Source organism: Oncorhynchus gorbuscha, linkage group LG10 (genome assembly GCF_021184085.1).
Source record: "Oncorhynchus gorbuscha isolate QuinsamMale2020 ecotype Even-year linkage group LG10, OgorEven_v1.0, whole genome shotgun sequence".
NCBI classification, from domain to species: domain Eukaryota; kingdom Metazoa; phylum Chordata; class Actinopteri; order Salmoniformes; family Salmonidae; genus Oncorhynchus; species Oncorhynchus gorbuscha.
Window position 1 is genome coordinate 11,850,785 of NC_060182.1, and position 15,391 is coordinate 11,866,175.

Sequence of the window (15,391 nt, forward strand, 5' to 3'; positions counted from 1 at the left end):
TCCACCGTCTACTGAACAGGACTAATATCAGTAGCTTCTCTTCTCCACCGTCTACTGAACAGGACTAATATCAGTAGCTTCTCTTCTCCAGTGTCTACTGAACAGGACTAATATCAGTAGCTTCTCTTCTCCACCGTCTACTGAACAGGACTAATATCAGTAGCTTCTCTTCTCCACCGTCTACTGAACAGGACTAATATCAGTAGCTTCTCTTCTCCAGTGTCTACTGAACAGGACCAATATCAGTAGCTTCTCTTCTCCACCGTCTACTGAACAGGACTAATATCAGTAGCTTCTCTTCTCCACCGTCTACTGAACAGGACTAATATCAGTAGCTTCTCTTCTCCACCGTCTACTGAACAGGACTAATATCAGTAGCTTCTCTTCTCCACTAATATCGTCTACTGAACAGGACTAATATCAGTAGCTTCTCTTCTCCACCGTCTACTGAACAGGACTAATATCAGTAGCTTCTCTTCTCCACCGTCTACTGAACAGGACTTAGCTTCTCTTCTACTGAACAGGACTAATATCAGTCTTCTCCACCGTCTACTGAACAGGACTAATATCAGTAGCTTCTCTTCTCCACCGTCTACTGAACAGGACTAATATCAGTAGCTTCTCTTCTCCACCGTCTACTGAACAGGACTAATATCAGTAGCTTCTCTTCTCCACCGTCTACTGAACAGGACTAATATCAGTAGCTTGTCTTCTCCACCGTCTACTGAACAGGAACATGCACTGCTGTATTAAGCTCGTCATTACACTGACAAGTTTGAAGATGCATGTGATTTAGAGACGTATGATACAAAATATGTTACATATGTAGTACCATCTAACGATCACTCCTTTTATTTTCAAATTCATTTGTGTAAAGATATCTATTGCAGAATACGGTATTCATATTACTATCTGTAAAGATGTATTTAAATATCAATATAATTGTGCAATTATTCATAATCTTTATAATCTCTCCCTGCAATTTCTTTACACACATTATGTATATTAGTTTTTCCTGCTTGTTCTAACGTTGCATATCTTTAAAAAGTTAAAGGCTTTCGATGCCGCGGTGGGTATATTATTGTTGAAAAGCACTCTTAGTAACCACACCATCAATCTGTGTCCCTTCTCTGAGTCCAAGAGGCATTGTCACCTGTTCCTGGTCAGCTCAGATTGTGTCTGTGGTACCCCTCACCCCACCCCCCACCACCGTATCTCCCTGGGCCAAAAGGTCAACCTCACAGTAACTGTTCCAGCACATCAAATGGATAGTTACAATTCATTTACTTTCTTTTTCTCACACTGCCCCTACCTTGACTATTCAGTAGACATTACGTTGGTATCGGAGTGAAGCATTTGTAAAGAGTGTGGATGTTATCATCCTTCTTCCCCATGTTCTTCTCTGACAGACCCCATTCCTGTTGTTTTGTGCAATGGGTCAAGAGGAGCTTCAGAGGGTTATAAAGAGGAGATCTTGACAGTTTCCTGGGTGTTATAGATACTGGAGCGAGAGTTGCGTAGGATGCCAGGGATGGTGGGTGAGTTAGGTAGGCTCTCATCAGGACTGTTGGCTGGGGGAGTGGGGATACTGATGATGGCTGCTGTGTAGTCAGTACAGTTCAGCTTCAGGTCTCCAGTTCTGGCGTTTAGACTGGAGCGACTGCTCACACACACACACACACACACACACACACACACACACACACACACACACACACACACACACACACACACACACACACACACACACACACACACACACACACACACACACACACACACACACACACACACACACACACACACACACACACACACACACACACACACACCGAAATAAAGTTAGACAATGCACGTATCTGTCACCATTACCCCAAAATAGTCAAATGTGTTTATGTTGAGAGGACTTGTATGTGTCCTCATTGTAAGTAGATCAGTGTATTCGAGACAAGTAATTTGTTCTTCCACTGTCTGTATAGTGATACATCCATCATAGCAACTATGTATAAAAATGCAAGCATTCAATAAAACAAACAAACTCACCATTATCAACTGTTTCCCTTAAAAATAAACAATGTCACGCTACAGTGGCAAATTAAATAAATGTTCCCATTGTTTTCAACTACATTTCTCATTAAACACAATGGAGGTTGTTTTGACAAAACATCGACAGTATCAACATAGTTAGAGCCAGCAGAGTTTGAGAAACTGTTCGAACTCAGCTTGTAATTCAAGATCAGCAGAATGTTCTTCTTAATGAATAGGCCAGAGCTAAATGTAGTAAAACATCAACAGCCTCTACAGGTGATTGAGTGGTGAGGCAAAGATAGAAAGGGAGGAGTGGGCTCCTTGAATCAGGTGGACAGTGTGTGCTGTACAGTACCTCTGTGGGTACTGAGTTCCAACAGGTGTCTTGGTGACGTGCAGCGTGTCCAGCTCCTGCACACTTCCCCGGTTGACAGACACGGTGGAGTTGGCAAGGCGAATGGCCCTCCTCTTGGCCCGCCGGGAGCAGCAGGTGGTGGTGGCCCCCTGCTGGCTGGACAAGGAAGTGCTGCGGCTGGTGCGGAAGCCCATTGAATCCATCATACACACCTCGCTGTAGGTGACTTCATCGGTGAACTCGTGATTCTGTCAACACATAAAATAATGAAAGACGTCGATCCTGGCCTCTGAACGGCCATCTTTAAACTAGCTGCAGGTGGCTGTATACTATATGATAGCTTCTCATAACTGCTGAAAGTGTGAAACCGAGTGTCACGCCTTGGTCATTGTATCTTGTGTTTTTGTTATATGTTTGGGTAGGCCAGGGTGTGACATGGGTTTATATGTTGTATTTCGTATTGGGGTTTGTATTAATTGGGAGTGTGTATTATTAGGGGTGTGTCTAGTTAGGCTTGGCTGCCTGAGGCGATTCCTAATTGGAGTCAGCTGATTCTCGTTGTCTCGGATTGGGAACCGTATTTAGGCAGCCTGAGTGCGCGTTGTATTTCGTGGGTGATTGTACCTGTCTCTGTGTTAGTCACCAGATAGGCTGTATTAGTTTCACTCGTTTGTTGTTTTCATATTTTCAGTTATTTCATGTACCGCTTTATCTTTATTAAAAGTCATGAGTAACCTACACGCTGCATTTCGGTCTGACTCTCTTCAAACAACAGACGAACAACATTACACCGAGTATATATACAGTACATCAAAATGAGCAATAAACGTATCAGACAATATTATCTATGAGATTTTTAAAAAGCAGCACTCACGGTGGTTTTCTCCAAGCACTGCAATAGATGATGATGTTGATGCTCGAAGGCGGACCTGTTCTTCACACAAAAAGCTGTGCTGTCACTATCGCCACCCTGAGGGACACAGCAAGACAGCAACTCACTTAGCCCAACATAGCCACACATGAAAGACTTTATCAGTGTAACACGATCACATCAATGGTAGTTAGTAGTTGGCAACGCATTGCGGTGGTAAGCAAACTTCAGATTATAAACACAAATGGGAGGTGATTTTGTCCAACAAACATTGTAGAATGAGTTATTCTTTAGGCAATAATACAGTATATTGATGAGTAGACATTATACTGATGAGTAGACATTATACTGAATAGTGGACATTATACTGAAGAGTAGGCATTATACTGAAGAGTAGACAGTATACTGATGAGTAGGCATTATACTGAAGAGTAGACAGTATACTGAAGAGTAGACAGTATACTGATGAGTAGGCAGTATACTGATGAGTAGACAGTATACTGATGAGTAGACAGTATACTGATGAGTAGGCAGTATACTGATGAGTAGACAGTATACTGATGAGTAGACAGTATACTGATGAGTAGACAGTATACTGATGAGTAGGCAGTATACTGATGAGTAGACATTATACTGAATAGTGGACATTATACTGAAGAGTAGGCATTATACTGAAGAGTAGACAGTATACTGATGAGTAGGCATTATACTGATGAGTAGACAGTATACTGATGAGTAGGCAATACACCTGCATTGTGCTTCTACACCTGCATTGCTTGCTGTTTGGGGTTTTAGGCTGGGTTTCTGTACAGCACTTTGAGATATCAGCGGATGTACGAAGGGCTATATAAATACATTTGATTTGATTTGATTTGAAATTTGATATACTGATGAGTAGACATTATACTGAAGAGTAGGCATTATACTGATGAGTAGGCAGTATACTGATGAGTAGACATTATACTGAAGAGTAGACAGTATACTGATGAGTAGACAGTATACTGATGAGTAGACAGTATACTGATGAGTAGACATTATACTGATGAGTAGACATTATACTGATGAGTAGACAGTATACTGATGAGTAGACATTATACTGAAGAGTAGACATTATACTGAAGAGTAGGCATTATACTGATGAGTAGGCAGTATACTGAAGAGTAGGCATTATACTGATGAGTAGGCAGTATACTGATGAGTAGACATTATACTGAAGAGTAGGCATTATACTGATGAGTAGGCATTATACTGATGAGTAGGCAGTATACTGATGAGTAGACAGTATACTGATGAGTAGGCATTATACTGATGAGTAGGCAGTATACTGATGAGTAGGCAGTATACTGATGAGTAGACAGTATACTGATGAGTAGACAGTATACTGATGAGTAGGCAGTATACTGATGAGTAGGCAGTATACTGATGAGTAGACATTATACTGAATAGTGGACATTATACTGAAGAGTAGGCATTATACTGAAGAGTAGACAGTATACTGATGAGTAGGCATTATACTGATGAGTAGACAGTATACTGATGAGTAGGCAATACACCTGCATTGTGCTTCTACACCTGCATTGCTTGCTGTTTGGGGTTTTAGGCTGGGTTTCTGTACAGCACTTTGAGATATCAGCGGATGTACGAAGGGCTATATAAATACATTTGATTTGATTTGATTTGAAATTTGATATACTGATGAGTAGACATTATACTGAAGAGTAGGCATTATACTGATGAGTAGGCATTATACTGATGAGTAGGCAGTATACTGATGAGTAGGCATTATACTGAAGAGTAGGCAGTATACTGATGAGTAGACAGTATACTGATGAGTAGACAGTATACTGATGAGTAGACAGTATACTGATGAGTAGGCATTATACTGATGAGTAGACAGTATACTGATGAGTAGGCAGTATACTGATGAGTAGACAGTATACTGATGAGTAGGCAGTATACTGATGAGTAGACAGTATACTGATGAGTAGACATTATACTGAAGAGTAGGCAGTATACTGATGAGTAGGCAGTATACTGATGAGTAGACATTATACTGAAGAGTAGGCATTATACTGATGAGTAGGCATTATACTGATGAGTAGGCAGTATACTGATGAGTAGGCATTATACTGAAGAGTAGGCAGTATACTGATGAGTAGGCAGTATACTGATGAGTAGGCAGTATACTGATGAGTAGGCATTATACTGAAGAGTAGGCATTATACTGATGAGTAGGCATTATACTGATGAGTAGGCAGTATACTGATGAGTAGACATTATACTGAAGAGTAGGCATTATACTGATGAGTAGGCATTATACTGATGAGTAGGCAGTATACTGATGAGTAGGCATTATACTGATGAGTAGGCATTATACTGATGAGTAGGCAGTATACTGATGAGTAGGCATTATACTGAAGAGTAGGCAGTATACTGATGAGTAGGCAGTATACTGATGAGTAGACAGTATACTGATGAGTAGGCAGTATACTGATGAGTAGGCATTATACTGATGAGTAGGCATTATACTGATGAGTAGGCATTATACTGATGAGTAGGCAGTATACTGATGAGTAGGCAGTATACTGATGAGTAGACAGTATACTGATGAGTAGACAGTATACTGATGAGTAGGCATTATACTGATGAGTAGACAGTATACTGATGAGTAGGCATTATACTGATGAGTAGACAGTATACTGATGAGTAGACAGTATACTGATGAGTAGGCAGTATACTGATGAGTAGACAGTATACTGATGAGTAGACAGTATACTGATGAGTAGGCATTATACTGATGAGTAGACAGTATACTGATGAGTAGGCAGTATACTGATGAGTAGACAGTATACTGATGAGTAGACAGTATACTGATGAGTAGGCATTATACTGATGAGTAGACAGTATACTGATGAGTAGACAGTATACTGATGAGTAGGCAGTATACTGATGAGTAGGCAGTATACTGATGAGTAGGCAGTATACTGAATAGTGGACATTATACTGAAGAGTAGGCATTATACTGAAGAGTAGACAGTATACTGATGAGTAGACAGTATACTGATGAGTAGGCAGTATACTGATGAGTAGGCAGTATACTGATGAGTAGACATTATACTGAATAGTGGACATTATACTGAAGAGTAGGCATTATACTGAAGAGTAGACAGTATACTGATGAGTAGACAGTATACTGATGAGTAGACAGTATACTGATGAGTAGGCAGTATACTGATGAGTAGACATTATACTGATGAGTAGACAGTATACTGATGAGTAGGCAGTATACTGATGAGTAGACATTATACTGATGAGTAGACAGTATACTGATGAGTAGGCAGTATACTGATGAGTAGACATTATACTGAATAGTGGACATTATACTGAAGAGTAGGCATTATACTGAAGAGTAGACAGTATACTGATGAGTAGGCATTATACTGATGAGTAGACAGTATACTGATGAGTAGGCAATACACCTGCATTGTGCTTCTACACCTGCATTGCTTGCTGTTTGGGGTTTTAGGCTGGGTTTCTGTACAGCACTTTGAGATATCAGCGGATGTACGAAGGGCTATATAAATACATTTGATTTGATTTGATTTGAAATTTGATATACTGATGAGTAGACATTATACTGAAGAGTAGGCATTATACTGATGAGTAGGCATTATACTGATGAGTAGACATTATACTGATGAGTAGGCATTATACTGATGAGTAGGCATTATACTGATGAGTAGGCATTATACTGATGAGTAGGCAGTATACTGATGAGTAGGCATTATACTGAAGAGTAGACAGTATACTGATGAGTAGACAGTATACTGATGAGTAGGCAGTATACTGATGAGTAGACAGTATACTGATGAGTAGACAGTATACTGATGAGTAGGCAGTATACTGATGAGTAGGCAGTATACTGATGAGTAGGCATTATACTGAAGAGTAGACAGTATACTGATGAGTAGACAGTATACTGATGAGTAGGCAGTATACTGATGAGTAGACAGTATACTGATGAGTAGACAGTATACTGATGAGTAGGCAGTATACTGATGAGTAGACAGTATACTGATGAGTAGGCATTATACTGATGAGTAGACAGTATACTGATGAGTAGACAGTATACTGATGAGTAGACAGTATACTGATGAGTAGGCATTATACTGATGAGTAGACAGTATACTGATGAGTAGACAGTATACTGATGAGTAGACAGTATACTGATGAGTAGGCAGTATACTGATGAGTAGACAGTATACTGATGAGTAGACAGTATACTGATGAGTAGACAGTATACTGATGAGTAGGCATTATACTGATGAGTAGACAGTATACTGATGAGTAGACAGTATATTGATGAGTAGACATTATACTGAATAGTGGACATTATACTGAAGAGTAGGCATTATACTGAAGAGTAGACAGTATACTGATGAGTAGACAGTATACTGATGAGTAGGCAGTATACTGATGAGTAGGCAGTATACTGATGAGTAGACATTATACTGAATAGTGGACATTATACTGAAGAGTAGGCATTATACTGAAGAGTAGACAGTATACTGATGAGTAGGCATTATACTGATGAGTAGACAGTATACTGATGAGTAGGCATTATACTGATGAGTAGACAGTATACTGATGAGTAGGCAATACACCTGCATTGTGCTTCTACACCTGCATTGCTTGCTGTTTGGGGTTTTAGGCTGGGTTTCTGTACAGCACTTTGAGATATCAGCGGATGTACGAAGGGCTATATAAATACATTTGATTTGATTTGATTTGAAATTTGATATACTGATGAGTAGACATTATACTGAAGAGTAGGCATTATACTGATGAGTAGGCATTATACTGATGAGTAGACATTATACTGATGAGTAGGCATTATACTGATGAGTAGGCATTATACTGATGAGTTGACAGTATACTGACGAGTAGGCAGTATACTGAAGAGTAGACATTATACTGATGAGTAGGCATTATACTGATGAGTAGGCAGTATACTGATGAGTAGGCATTATACTGATGAGTAGGCATTATACTGATGAGTTGACAGTATACTGATGAGTAGACAGTATACCTCCACAGCTTATTACTGAGTGACTGCCCTTGACTGTCTGTACAGTAAGTATTCTCCCTCTCTAATGATGTTAATCAGGACACAAAGAACTGTCTCCTGTATACCCACAACTACGTGGTCTCACACAGTTCCAACTACATCATCAAGTTTGCAGACGACAATTTTATGCCTGACTACCGACAACGACGAGACGGCCTACAGAGAAGAGGTAGGTACTCTGACGTCGTGGTGCTAGGTAAGCAACCTCTCCCTCAACGTCAGCAAAACAAAATAGCTGATTGTGGACTTCAAGAAGAACCAGGCTGGGCACGCCCCCATCCTCAACAACGGAGCCGCCGTGGAGACGAGACGTCGACCGATTATGATTTTTGAATGCCTATACCGATTATTGGAGGACCAAAAGGCCGATACCAATTAATCGACCGATTTGTAATTTTTTTTACATTTGTAATAATGACAATTACAACAATACTGAATGAACACTTATTTGAACTTAATATAATACATCAATAAATTAAATTATCCTCAAATAAATAATGAAACATGGTCAATTTGGTTTAAATAATGCAAAAACAAAGTGTTGGAGTGTAACGGTTGTCTTGGGTGGAAGAAGGAGAGGACCAAAGCGCAGCGTGGTTAGTGTTCATCTTTTTAATAAACAACTGAACACTTCAAAATACAAAACAACAAAGTAACAACCGAAACAGTTCTATCTGGTGCAGACACACAAAGACTGAAAATAACCACCCACAAACCCCAACAGAAAACAGGCTACCTAAATATGGTTCTCAATCAGGGACAACGATTGACAGCTGCCTCTGATTGAGAACCATTTCAGGCCAAACACAGAAATAGAAAATCATAGAAAAACTAACATAGACAACCCACCCAACTCACGCCCTGACCATACTAAAACAAAGACAAAACAAAGGAACTAAGGTCAGAATGTGACATGGAGAAGAAAGTAAAAGTGCAATATGTGCTATGTAAGAAAGCTAACGTTGAAGTTCCTTGCTCAGAACATGAGAACATATGAAAGCTGGTGGTTCCTTTTAACATGAGTCTTCAATATTCCCAGGTAAGAAGTTTTAGGTTGTAGTTATTATTGGAATTACGGGACTATTTCCCTCCATACCATTTGTATTTCATTAAACTTTGACTATTGGATGTTCTTATAGGCACTTTAGTATTGCCAGTGTGACAGTATAGCTTCCGCCCCTCTCCTTGCTCCTCCCTGGGCTCGAACCAGCAACACAACGACAACAGCCACCTTCAAAGCAGTGTTACCCATGCAGAGCAAGGGGAACAACTACTAGAAGACTCAGAAACGCTATTAGCACGCGAACCAGCCAGCCATTTCCCTTCGGTTACACCAGCCTCATCTCGGGAGTTGATAGGCTTGAATTCATAATCAGCGCAATGCTTGACGCACAACGAAGAGCTGCTGGCAAAACGCACAAAAGTGCTGTTTGAATTAATGTTTACGTGCCTGCTTCTGCCTACCACCGCTCAGTCAGATACTTAGATACTTGTATGCTTGTATGCTCAGTCAGATTATATGCAACGCAGGACACACTAGATAATATCTAGTAATATCATCAACCATGTGTAGTTAACTAGTGATTATGATTGATTGTTTTTTATAAGATAAGTTTAATGCTAGCTAGCAACTTACCTTGGCTTACTGCATTCGCGTAACAGTCTCCTTGTGGAGTGCAACGAGAGAGGGGCAGGTCGTTATTGCATTGGACTAGTTACCTTTAAGATTAGATCCCCCGAGCTGACAAGGTGAAAATCTGTCGTTCTGCCGTCATTGAAAATAAGAATGTGTTCTTAATTGACTTGCCTAGTTAAATAAAAAAAATACAGATTTCCGATTGTTATGAAAACTTGAAATCGGCCCTAATTAATCGGTCATTCCGATTAATCGGTCGACCTCTAGTGGCGACAGTCAGAAAAGTCAAGTCCCTCGTAAAGTCCCACATCTTCAAAGAGCTGAAATGGTCAAACAACACGGACACCATAGTGAAGAAGGCACGACAGCAACTCTTCAACCTCGAGAGGCTGAAGCAATTTGGCCTGTCCTCGAGAGCCCTCACAGTGTTCTACAGGATCATCATCGAGAGCATTCTGTCAGGCTGCATCACAGCCTGGTTCAGCAACTCCACCACCTCTGACCACAAGGTACTACAGAGGGTTGTACACTCAGTCGAACGCACCACTGGCTGCACACTGCCTGTCCTCCACGACAACTACAACACCAGGTGTCACAGGAAGGCAAAGAAGATCATCAGGAGACCCAGCCTGACCCAGTCTGTCCTCCACAACAACTACAACACCAGGTGTCACAGGAAGGCAAAGAAGATCATCAGGGGAACCAGCCTGACCCAGCCTGTCCTCCACGACAACTACAACACCAGGTGTCACAGGAAGACAAAGAAGATCATCAGGGGACCCAGCCTGACCCAGCCTGTCCTCCACGACAACTACAACACCAGGTATCACAGGAAGGCAAAGAAGATCATCAGGGGACCCAGCCTGACCCAGCCTGTCCTCCACGACAACTACAACACCAGGTGTCACAGGAAGGCAAAGAAGATCATCAGGGGACCCAGCCTTGCCCAGCCTGTTCTCCCCGCTTTCACAGGCTGTTCTCCCCCAAAACATACATTTATCCACTGGCCCCTGCACACCCTCACCCCTCAATGAACAGTTATACTTGTCAGTCACTGGTCACAATCTTTGTTTACACACTTCGCCACTTTTAACTGCAGCAACTGTACAGAATTTTGAACTAATTGTAAATATACATATGTAGACAAGACAAGGTTCTGTCTACATTATATTATTTTACTTGGTATTATTACTAGTATTATTACTATTATTAGTACTATTATAAGTACTTTTATTACCAGTAGTATTACTAGTATTGTTGCTATTACCATTATTACTAGTGTTATTACTATTACTCGTAGTATTATTAATACTGTTATTACTAGTATCATTATTAGCATTATTACCAGTGCCATTACTATTATTGGTACTAGCATTATTACCATTACTATTATTACTGGTATTATTACTATTACTATTATTACTAGTGTCATTACTGGTGTGATTACTAGTATTATTACTGGTATCATTACTATTATTAGTACTATTATTAGTGTTGTTGCTATTATTACTAGTATTATCACTATTATTAGTACCATCGCTACTATTACCAGTGGTATTACTATTGCTATTATTACTAGTATTATTACTGGTATTATTGTTACTGTTTGTGCTAGTATAATTACTAGTATTATTACCGGTATAATTACTATTATTGGTGCTATTATTGTTACAATTACTATTACTGGCATTACTACTAGTAGTAGTACTATTATTACTAGTATCATTACTAGTATCATTACTCATATTAGTACTTTTATTATTACTTTGGATATCATTATTACTATTATTAATAGCATTACTATTATGATTATTAGTACTATTATTATTACTTTTAGTATTACTATGATTACTGGTATTATCACTATTATCGGTACTATTAGTATTACTATTATTATTGCTGTTTTTATTACTGTCACTATTATTACTAGTATTATTACTATTATTATTATTGTTACTATTATTACTAGTATTATTACTGTTATTATTACTAGTATTAGTACTATTATTATTGCTGTTACTATTATTACTAGTATTATTACTAATAGTCTTACTGTTATTACTATTGTTAGTACTATCATTATTACTATTACTATTGTCACTAGTATCATTACTAGTAGTATTACTTGTATTATTGCAAGCACTATTATTACAAGTATTATTACTATTGTTATTACTGGAAACAAATACTATTATTATTGCTGGCATTAGTATTATTACTATTGCTACTTGTGTTATCACTAGTATTATTACAAGTGTTATTACTCGTGTTAGTACTATTATTAATGCCTGTATTAGTACTATTATTATTACTTGCATTATTACTAGCGTTATTACTATTATTACTGTTATTACTTGTATTATTACTATTATTGTGTGTATTATTAATTGTATTATTTGTATTATGTTGTATTATTTATTTATTATTATTATTTATTATTTGTATTAATTGTATTATTACCAGAATTATTACTAGTACTATTATTACTATTATTACTGCAATTACTTGTATTATTACCGTTATTACTACTACCACTTGTATTATTATTAGTATTATTACTATTTTTACTATTATTACTTGTATTATTACCAGTATTATTACTATCATTACTTGTCTTGTTACTAGTATTATTACTATTGTCACTATTATTACTTGTATTTTTTACCAGTATTATTACTATTATTACTTGTATTGTTACTGGTATTATTACTGGTGTTATTACCAGTGGTATTACTAGTGTTATTACTTGTATTATTATGAATATTATTGCTATTATTACTATTATTATTTACATTATTCATTATTACTATTATTATTCCTATTATTACTGATATTATTACTAGCGATATTACTATTGTTAGTACTTACATTATTATTATTACTATTATTAATTATATTATTACTAGTATTATTAATATTATTAGTACTTACATTATTATTATTACTATTATTACGTATATTATTACTAGCAGTATTACAATTATTAGTACTTGTACTAGTATTATTACTTGTGTTATTTCTAGCATTATTACTATTATTATTGCCTGTATTAGTTGTAACGGCGTTCGTCTGTTGAAAGAAGAGAGTCGGACCGAAATGCAGCGTGTTTGTTAATCATGATCTTTAATAAATGAAAACGAAACGATACATGAAATAACTCATAAATACAAAAACAACAAACGGAACGAAAACCTATACAGCCTATCTGGTGAACACTACACAGAGACAGGAACAATCACCCATGAAATAAAAGCAAAACTCATGGCTACCTAAATACGGTTCCCAATCAGAGACAACGAGAATCACCTGACTCTGATTGAGAATCGCCTCAGGCAGCCAAGCCTATACAACACCCCTCATCAGCCGCAATCCCAAATAATACAAACCCCAATACGAAAACATATAAACCCATGTCACACCCTGGCCTACCCAAACATATAACAAAAACACAAAATACAATGACCAAGGCATGACATTAGTACTATTATTAGCACTAGTATTGGTAGTATCACTATTATTACTTGTATTATTACTGGCATTATTGCTATTATTAGTACTGTTACTATTATTACTTGTATTAGTGCTAGCATTATTACTATTATTAGTACTGTTACTATTATTATTTGTATTAGTACGAGCATTATTGCTATTATTAGTACTGTTACTATTATTACTTGTATTAGTACTAGCATTATTACTATTATTAGTAATGTTACTATTATTACTTGTATTAGTGCTAACATTATTACTATTATTAGTACTGTTACTATTATTACTTGTATTAGTGCTAACATGATTACTATTATTAGTAATTTTACTATTATTACTTGTATTAGTACTAGCATTATTACTATTATTAGTACCGTTACTATTATTACTTGTATTAGTGCTAACATTATTACTATTATTAGTAATTTTACTATTATTACTTGTATTATTACTGGTATTATTACTGTTGTTATTTCCTGTATTAGTACTATTATGAGTACTAGTATTAGTACTATTACTATTATTACTTGTATTATTACTGGTATTATTACTATTGTTTCACTCACTTATCTTTGACCTGCATTGATGGAGCTTGGAGCTTAAGAATTTCATTGTACCCTTCAATTACTGTACATCTGTGACTAATAAACTCTGATTTGATTTGAACACAGAACCCCAGAGGACAACACTGCTAGCTAGCCTGCTAGCCCCCGAATAGCAACACTGCAGAAACTATTACACTCAACGGAACGACTTGATTAGTGTAGTGTCAACAACGCACCCACTGCCAGCTGGCCTACTTCAGCAGTACTGTATCATTTTAGTCAATATGATTCTTGCTACGTAGCTTAACTTTCTGAACATTCGAGACGTGTAGTCCACTTGTCATTCCAATCTCCTTTGCATTAGCGTAGCCTCTTCTGTAGCCTGTCAACTATGTGTCTGTTTATCCCTGTTCTCTCCTCTCTGCACAGACCATACAAACGCTCCTCACCGCATGGCCGCGGCCACCCTACTCTGGTGGTCCCAGCGCGCACGACCCACGTGGAGTTCCAGGTCTCCGGTAGCCTCTGGAACTGCCAATCTGCGGTCAACAAGGCAGAGTTCATCTCAGCCTATGCCTCCCTCCAGTCCCTCGACTTCTTGGCACTGACGGAAACATGGATCACCACAGACAACACTGCTACTCCTACTGCTCTCTCTTCGTCCGCCCACGTGTTCTCGCACACCCCGAGAGCGTCTGGTCAGCGGGGTGGTGGCACCGGGATCCTCATCTCTCCCAAGTGGTCATTCTCTCTTTCTCCCCTTACCCATCTGTCTATCGCCTCCTTTGAATTCCATGCTGTCACAGTTACTAGCCCTTTCAAGCTTAACATCCTTATCATTTATCGCCCTCCAGGTTCCCTCGGAGAGTTCATCAATAAGCTTGATGCCTTGATAAGCTCCTTTCCTGAGGACGGCTCACCTCTCACAGTTCTGGGCGACTTTAACCTCCCCACGTCTACCTTTGACTCTTTCCTCTCTGCCTCCTTCTTTCCACTCCTCTCCTCTTTTGACCTCACCCTCTCACCTTCCCCCCTACTCACAAGGCAGGCAATACGCTCGACCTCATCTTTACTAGATGCTGTTCTTCCACTAACCTCATTGCAACTCCCCTCCAAGTCTCCGACCACTGCCTTGTATCCTTTTCCCTCTCGCTCTCATCCAACACCTCCCACACTGCCCCTACTCGGATGGTATCGCGCCGTCCCAACCTTCGCTCTCTCTCCCCCGCTACTCTCTCCTCTTCCATCCTATCATCTCTTCCCTCCGCTCAAACCTTCTCCCACCTATCTCCTGATTCTGCCTCCTCAACCCTCCTCTCCTCCCTCTCTGCATCCCTTG

The 15,391-nt window shown here is 38.7% G+C and overlaps 1 protein-coding gene across 1 annotated transcript in view; it reads right to left on the minus strand.

Moving 5' to 3' along the window:
• Nucleotides 1-542: 542 nt before the first annotated feature.
• Nucleotides 543-15,391, minus strand: part of kcnd1 (potassium voltage-gated channel, Shal-related subfamily, member 1) — a 93,874-nt gene continuing 79,025 nt past the window's right edge. The window contains exons 5-7 of the mRNA XM_046364211.1: nucleotides 3,258-3,353; nucleotides 2,384-2,631; nucleotides 543-1,660 (exon numbers count right to left, since the gene is read on the minus strand). Of these exons, the coding sequence (XP_046220167.1) occupies nucleotides 1,459-1,660; nucleotides 2,384-2,631; nucleotides 3,258-3,353 (546 nt within the window). The 3' untranslated portion in view covers nucleotides 543-1,458. The remainder of the gene's footprint in view (nucleotides 1,661-2,383; nucleotides 2,632-3,257; nucleotides 3,354-15,391) is intronic.